Below are 8,971 nucleotides of genomic sequence, written 5' to 3' on the forward strand. Positions count from 1 at the left end.
TGTTAGCATGCAGCTTGGAAGAGCTTTGCTGTGAGGCTAACACTCGAACATATATTCAGTATTAGACACAATTACTGGCATAGCACAAAACACGTTACAATGCCCCCTCAGTTCACCGTAAGCACACAGAACACAGAAGTTAGCATTAGCCAGGCATGCCGATGATTCTAACCGCTAACTGATTTGGTCTAACAAGGAATCAGTCATCCGTACACTTGGGTACAGGTGCCTTGCCAAGGGAGGAGCTAATTAGCAAAGAGAGACTCCCCATCTCACTTTTTTTCCGGCCGACTGATGGAGGCTGCCCACTTAAGTCAGGCGTAATGAGATGGTAGTGTTGGACCTAATGGTACCGCTGGGCTTTGCCTGGAGAGATCTGTTTGCACAGAGTGTCATCCATAAGCCTTAATGGAGTAGGTGACTCCATTTTTTTTCACCGTTCCAAACGTCAATCATTCTGAATGGCGATCTTTGAGTTACTGACCCAACATTGTGTCTTCTCTTCTTTTTGTCCCCACAAGGCTGAGCCAAGTAATGTGGTAGGGCGAAAAAAGGTGCCATAGATGAGGAGTTGTACAGTGATTTAATAGGTTTGGACTAATTAGAAGTAGAGCATGACATACTGTCAATCCTGCACATTACCATAGATCTATATTAAATACATATTCATGATTTAATATCGACAGATCCAGCCACCGGCTTTTGTGTAAGTAGGTGACCTCCATCCAGGTAAAAGAAGGCATTTACTCACGAAAAAAAACAATACCAGCAACCGTTTGATTTAGTAACTTTCAAATCATAATCAAAAGAGATGGAAAGTGACACAATGACATTGTGTCTTCTCTTCTTTTTGTCCCCACAAGGCTGAGCCAAGTAATGTAGTAGGGCGAAAAAAGGTGCCATAGATGAGGAGTTGTACAGTGATTTAATAGGTTTGGACTAATTAGAAGTAGAGCATGACATACTGTCAATCCTGCACATTACCATAGATCTATATTAAATACATATTCATGATTTAATATCGACAGATGCAGCCACCGGCTTTTGTGTAAGTAGGTGACCTCCATCCAGGTAAAAGAAGGCATTTACTCACGAAAAAAACAATACCAGCAACCGTTTGATTTAGTAACTTTCAAATCATAATCAAAAGAGATGGAAAGTGACACAATCAGTGAAATTTAATAATATTCACTTTAATTTACAGCTATGTTCACGCAGGCATTACTCAAGACCGTACAACATAAAGAGTCACACTTGTAAGTACGGTTGTCAGAAGTGAAAAGGGGTCAAATTTAACATGTAAAACATTTAACTTCAACTTACCATGAGGGCTTTTTTAGCCGTCTGAATGTTGTCAACATAAGTATTATACAACTGCAGATGAGTGCAGAACTCCTCAAACCCGACGCCAAACCTCCCCAGTTCTAGATGAGTGAGTAGGGTCCTGTTAAAAACAAGAAGTAAAAATATTATTTGCTTTATGCAGCGTAATTTAATCAGACTTCATTGAATTTATCATACCTCAAATGTACTGTAAATTAAAATAAATATTTAACAATTTATATAAAATATACATTATATATAATATGGAAAAATAAATATTTTTAAATTAAAATATTCTATATTAATTAATAAATCCATTCATTATACTTAATTAAAATAAGTTCAATAATAAAAATAGATAAATATGCAAGTAATAAATACATATTAAAAAATTTTTTTATTTAGAAATACTTTTCAATTTTATATACCGGTAAATACAAAAACACACACATTAATAAATCAATTAAATAATGCATTTGACAGTAACTAGTAGTAATACACAATATTTTATTGAAAAATGTGTATGTGTGTATATATATATATATATATATATATATTATAAATATATATCAAATATATATATTATAATTATTTTCATTATTTTTTATATATAAAAATTGGAAAAACATTTTTACATTCAAATATTGTATATTAATTACCAAAAAATGCATTCATTCATTCATTAAATAATACAATTAATATTATAATTCATTATTTTTTATTCATTTTAGTCTAAATTAATTTGTCCTGTCATGCAAATGCACAATTATATATTAAATCATACTTTCAAAGAACCATCATACTGTGTCAAATCATCAACAATTAGTTAACTACTTATAATAAATATCAGGGCACACTTTCACGTTACCCTACCCTGCAGTCTTGCCACCGCACTCCAAACGCAATGATAACCCTGATACTGTTTTGGAAATCAAGGCACTTCTTGTCACAAATAATGAGGGGGGTTAGTTCAGAGGCAGACATATTTGCAAAAGGAAGTGTTTTTAGTCAGAATTGTGTGGTGTCATCCAAGTGCCCCTCCCTGTGGGTGACATACTTATTTGAGACAAGGGTGCTGAGGCTAGCGCCCAAGGGCAAGTGTGCGGTGCTTTGTAGCGGGAACGCACTCATTGCGAAACCAGGAACAAAACAAGGTGTTCAAGAGGAATGGAAGAGCTGGTGCTCTGGCTGTCAGGCACATTAGGGTGACATGGGTATAATTCAAGGGTGAGGGTGTTGACACTTCTGAAGGAGCTTATTATCCAAACTAGGCAAGGTAGCTATCGCGCATACATACCGCTTAGACCAAAAAGAAATACAGGTATGGAAACACACACACACACACACTCCCTAATGATGTTCCCTGAGACTTTGTGTTTTTTACATGCTGGAAGAAGGAGCATTTTGCGGTTGAAGTTGATTTAAATAGATTTTAATGAAGTTGCGAGCCAAGGTAGCCTCTGTTCGTAATCAGGAGATGCTAGATCAGCCGAGAGAGTTCTAACGAGGGCAAAGGGCGGGAAAAATAGTGTTTCCTTTTTCCTCCTCACAGCCAGAGGCTATTATGATAAATATGAAATTATGACTTATATTTTTTATGCTATTTTTTAGGGCAATTAAATTCTCTGGCCGTCAGGAAGATGACAAAGATAACATTAGCATTCCTCCTGCATCACGTTAATCTACATTAATTCTTAGTGGTTGCGACATCTGGGCTGGGCACAGACTCAACCAAACAATGTAGTTCTATGTGGCTTCATTTGCGGGAAGCGAGAACCAAGGAATACTAATTATCGTCAATGAATAGTTAGCAGCAACACAAACACTCGTAAAAACACAAATATGTACAGGATCCAAAAGCATTGTTCGGTTTGTAGGGAGACTCCCTCCTCCCTTCAATAGTGACAAGGACCTTCTTCCTTCATCACGGATAATATTTGATCTATTTCAACACCACATTTACTGTCATTAAGAAACCCCCTAGACGCACTCGCTCAGAATATTTATCTCTCAAATACGTTTTTGATTCTGTGCTACTTAAGTGACAGCCCTTTCAAGTTCACTGTTGCATTTGGTGTGTTCTAGGATAATTGGGTTCTTCCCACTATTGCCTTACTCCCCTCATCACATAAACAGCCATAATTCTGATGAATGGCAGCGGCATGACAATATATTCAAGTTTTGTTTGTTTGTTTGCTTGTTCAGCAGCGTTTAATGAATACGGTATTTAAGTCTTTACCGACCCAAGAGTATCATGTGATGTACAACGAATGATCTTCAAACCAACTGCATGATATTCTTTTAAACTGAAATAGTAGCTGACAGATATTTTTATATTTCTAAGAATATTGTCGCATTACTGTCACCTTTGAGGCTGCCATCATTTTGAAGGTTTTTATTGAAAACTGGGAAATATTTGTATAATCACTCCAAATATTAAAAAAATCATAAGACCGTATAAAATAAAAATTGAAAAATAAAATTTGAAATTATACATCAGAACTTTTAAATTATATTCTGTATAAATGTAAAATTAAAATAAAAAAAATTATAAAAATTGTATTCTGCCAAATGCATAAAATGTACAAATAAAATCAATTAAAATTCTCATCCTCATGTTGCTCCAAACATGCATGACTTGCTTTCTTCTGTGGAACACAAAAGGAGAAGTTTTGAAAAATGTTCAGGCTACTCTGACCAGGGGCAGTCAAGCTCCACAAAGAACAAAAATCACCATTAAAGTAGTGGTTCTAATGCCATAGAACATGCAAGTTTGTGTGAAAAAGAGTCCAAAAAGTTATTATTTACAAAAAATATTGCTATGAAATTGGTAGCTGCATTACAAGTAATATGAGTTATGTAATCATATTACTTTTTTCCAAGTAACGCATTACTTTCAAATTTACTAGAAAATATCTGAGTTACTTTTTCAAATAAATAACGCAAGTTACTTTGTTTTCCCATTTATTCACAGACACCTCTCCTGTCCCAGTGTTGAGTGACATTGGGAGTGAGGTGCAGAGGTTGAGACACTTCCTTCAGGCACTTAATTTCACTTTTGGTGGAAAAAGGCCATTACAGTAGAGTTTTTTATTCAGCTCAGGTGACAAAAAGTAATGCAAAAGTAACAATGCATTACTTTCCATAAAAAGTAAAAGTAATGCAATTAGTTACTTTTTTATGGTGTAAAGCAATATTGTAATGAATTACTTTTAAAAGTTACTTTCCCCAACATTGGTCACAATTCATTCTCATTGTATGGTAAAGAGCAGCTTGGACAGCCTACTAAATATCTTCTTTTTCATTTCACAGAATAAAGAAAATCAAATAGGTTTTGAAAGACATGAAGATAAATAAATGATTTTTGGCCTAATCATTTAAAATTTAGGTTAAAATCTACAATGGTTTATAAATTCAGATGCGTTAATACTATTTTTTCCTACTATAAAGTGCATATTGTGTATGATAAGAACAATCTACAGCTCACCTCCCGTCCTTGTTCTCGGTTTTTCTGCATTTCAACTAGTCCAAGATAAAAAGTGATGATTTCAGTTAAGGATTCAAATAACCTTCAGCAGCCAGCACAGATATCAACATGCATCTGAAGAAGCTTCCTGATAACGATGTGGTTTTGGAGTATGCGAGCACTTTATTCGTTTTAATTAGTCAGCCACTGCTGTCTGTTCACAGATCTAAATTGAGAGACTGCCATTAGGCTTCACCCGGCACTTCAATAACCGATTCTAATGATGATATATGGTAACCGAGCACTGATTTATCCAATACATCGGGCTCTGAAATTCAGCCCTCCATCTTCATTCAGCCACTGTTTGTAGAGAGGCCCGTCAATCAGGCATTGATGGGAGCCTTGGGGACCCACGGTGATTCATTATTCAGACAATTTTATGATTCTCAATCAACAGGGCCTGGATAAAGCCCTCAAAAGGCAGTCAGTAGTTTCCCTTCCAGTCATTTGGTAATTCGAAATATGTACACAACGAAACCACACGGCAATAACTCGAATGAGAACTTCGGCCCATTCAGTATTAATGAAATCTCCTCACTAGGTATTTCCTGTTAGCAAATGTCTCTCCGTGCTTGTCAGGCAAATCTTCTAAGATTGATCAGATTGTTAAATATATCAAACACCGCTCACCTGCACTGAGGAGCAATGATCTCTCTATTGCAAGCTTGAAGGTCTTGATAAAAGGCTGGAAGCATGTTCGCTTGCAGGCTATTGGACATTAAGAGAGGCCTTCTGCTTTTGCTTTCAGATGTGGTACATCAAAACACAAAACGATTCACGAGAGCTCTGTGCCATAGATAGCCTCACATAAAATTAACAAGAACAGGCTTTTTGACACATGTGAGTTAATTTGTTGTTAGTCTGCCCAGCCCGCATGGGCAGATCAATGCCGACTGCTCTTCAGGCCAGTTTTTCTAATGTATTATTTCATCTTCTGCGCCTCGTTTCCAGCGGCTCTGGCTTTTCATTTGCTCAAGCTGCCATAAAGGCCCCTCAAGCAGAGTGTCTAATCGTCTGTATGCAGAAGAGTCACAGCTGAGTTTCGCGACTTACCATAACCACTCTACCGCTGGTAAAAAAAAAAAACAGACATTATTAAAGTCATCATGGAATTAAAATGGACTCTATTTTGACATTCCTGCTATTATTGTAGACTATACATCTACACCTCTGAAATGATTTATTCGTTCTTTTCAGCTGACATCACAAATATCTCTCATTTTTCCAACCCATGCCCTTGTCAAAAGTGCCAGTACTTCAGTTCAAAGTTGCTAATAAAATTAAAAACATTTTAGAATAATTCAAGTATATGCATCCATGCCCTGCAAGCACGCCTGTTATTTAAGCGTTATTTATATACTTTTGTAGTATTTATTGCTAGTTTGAATGAGCTTTTATTTATAGCTGTTATCTATATAAGTTTTAGGCCTTTTTTTATATGCATTTGTAATTTTTTATTAAATGCAATGCAAGTCGCTTTGGATAAAAACATCTGACAGATACATAAATGTAAACTCATTTTTATTTCCGTTTTAGTCATTTTAGTACTTTAACTTATTTCAGTTATTTACCAAAGCAACATTTCTAGTTTAATTTTTTCATCTAATATTTATATTTTATTTTCAGTTACCAAAAACAATTTTGAAAAGTTTTACAATAACAACACTGGTTCATGGTCAAATGCATTTATTGGTGGATTATTTTTTGGCTTAAGAGAATGTAAACAGGTCAGACAAAAAGAAAAAGGATTTGTATAAAAATTTTAGATATAAATACAGCTCAACAGACCTGCTGCTGTCTTTGTTGTCAATATTATTCAATGGATATTGATCCTAAAAAAGAATGAACATCATTGTGTAAACTTATTTCCTGATAAATACAGACTGTTTACTAGTTTACAAAAAGTGCATTACAGCTACCGAAATTTTGGTATTATTACAACCCTATTCCCCTCCAACCCTCCTCATCTCAAAGATCTTGAATAAAATCAGGCCCTGCACTATTTTTTTCTATTGAGTGTTACTCAAAAGAGCAAAAATCTGATTGCGTAAGTAAAATGGGTTGTGAATGGTGTTTCATGCTGACTTTAAACCTTGTATTGAATAGCCTGACGCCTATAACTGGAGAATCTGCTACAGTAGTTCAGGTGGAAAGACCGTGAGTATCAGTAATGAACGCATGATAATGAACCCTTTCATTAAAAATGCATGTTTAAAAACATCAGCGATTGCAAAAAGCTTATTTTTATCAACACAAAAGGCTTGGAAGACATAAACAGCAGCCATTATGAACAGGCCGCCATCTCCTATGATGGTAAGTGTAGAGGGATAACGTAAAATACTCTGGAGAAAGTGCAGCTGTAAGCCTAAATCCAGCATCCGCATCGATTCGCAATCCAATTAAAGAGAATAACATAAGATAAGGCACACCAGGCAATCTCCAAGTTCTCAAACTTGATTCTCCTGTTAGACCCTAATTAATGCTCCCCTACCCTCTCGTCCTTTTTAAACGGTATCAAAGCCAGCCACCCTCAGCCGTCTCTCTCCCCCGAGCGCGAATATTCACTTAATTATTTAAAGGATACTTACTGGTTTATTAAATGAATGGATTTAATTGAACTGAAGATGCTTTCTCTAATGTCCTGCCTGAGGGTTCCTTTGGCCTTCAAGATCTCCACAAAGTACTGGAGAAAAGAAAGAGATAGGAAAATTACATTTTCAGACGCCACTTGTACATGACTCTTCATCTTACCGAGAGTGTCACCTCTCGTCACACACCCTTGAGAAAAAGCGAGAACAAATCTGTGAAGAGCTAAGCATTTTGCACCAATGACATCTCAATTAGAGGGGCCGCATGTCTAACACAACTTCACCAGAGGCGGGAGGTGACGTGGTTTCTCAAAATAAGTTGCGTTTTAACGTTTAATTAGCTGCGGTATTCAAAAACAATGAGACCGATGTTCGCCATGATAGCTTTTCACGTTCAAATGCCAATTATTTTGATACACAACAAAATACGCACAGAAATGACACTGAAATCTCAGCTATCTTAAAGGTAAAACTAATTAGCTGCGAAATAAAAGCCTTGAACAGGTTATAAACCATGAATTTCAAAAGAATAGCCCTGTGATGGTGTCAAGGACCACTCAATAAACGGAAGACAACTGTTCAAAATATAAAGCAAAGATAATTAGAAATTCAGATTTGCTTTAATTCGGATATTCTAATGATCAACGCATCGCACCAAACACATTTTTCTGTTTCTATGACTGAATCCAGCCCTAACGAGTGTTTCTCCATCAGCATATTGTTCGATACAAGATCGACCAATGCAGCCCATGGGTGTTTGTGTAATGTTTGGCCTGTTGAGAGACTAACCGTGACAACTAGATCCAGCTGTTTGCAGTAGCTTTGTTCACTCTGGACTAGCTCGCGGGCCGTGCGGCTCCTCTTCCTCTCCCAGCAGTCCCGCTGCTCCTGAATGCTGTGAATGCCCATCGGGGTGAAAGGACTCGAAGCAAAACTCATGGCTGACCAGTTGAGGGTGCTGAATCAAGATCAGTGTTACTACCTACAAACAGTAAATCACTGTTAAAAAGACATCAAAATTACTGGTTGACCAATACTACAATTTAATGACGACAAATGAAATGTAAAAAATAATCAGCTTATAGATCCATTTCCATGCATCAGCAATGAAATCTACATAATATCTAAAGTTGAATTATTATTTACTTATACTTAAATACATACATACACATACATATACAGTGGGGAAAAAAAGTATTTAGTCAGCCACCAATTGTGCAAGTTCTCCCACTTAAAAAGATGAGAGAGGCCTGTAATTTTCATCATAGGTATACCTCAACTATGAGACACACACACATATACACACACTTCAATATAATAATAGCTTTTTCTGATTTTATCAAATTATTTATTATATATTCGTTTTTGTGTGTGTGTGTGTATATACACTTCAATATAATAGCTTTTTCTGATTTTATCAAATAATTTATTGTATATTAATTTGTGTGTGCGCGCATATATATATATATATATATACACACACACACATATATATATATATATATATATATATATATATATATATATATATATA

At 35.8% G+C, this 8,971-nt stretch overlaps 1 protein-coding gene across 1 annotated transcript in view; it reads right to left on the reverse strand.

Annotated features, from left to right (window-relative positions):
- Positions 1 to 1,314: 1,314 nt before the first annotated feature.
- LOC107590546 (rho guanine nucleotide exchange factor 39-like) overlaps positions 1,315 to 8,971 on the reverse strand; it is a 10,987-nt gene continuing 3,330 nt past the window's right edge. Inside the window, exons 2-4 of the mRNA XM_016279396.1 lie at positions 8,227 to 8,419; positions 7,438 to 7,532; positions 1,315 to 1,444 (exon numbers count right to left, since the gene is read on the reverse strand). Coding sequence (XP_016134882.1) covers positions 1,315 to 1,444; positions 7,438 to 7,532; positions 8,227 to 8,376 — 375 coding nt within the window. The 5' untranslated portion in view covers positions 8,377 to 8,419. The remainder of the gene's footprint in view (positions 1,445 to 7,437; positions 7,533 to 8,226; positions 8,420 to 8,971) is intronic.

Source organism: Sinocyclocheilus grahami, unplaced genomic scaffold (genome assembly GCF_001515645.1).
Source record: "Sinocyclocheilus grahami isolate Dianchi unplaced genomic scaffold, SAMN03320097.WGS_v1.1 scaffold1.1, whole genome shotgun sequence".
NCBI classification, from domain to species: Eukaryota; Metazoa; Chordata; class Actinopteri; order Cypriniformes; family Cyprinidae; genus Sinocyclocheilus; species Sinocyclocheilus grahami.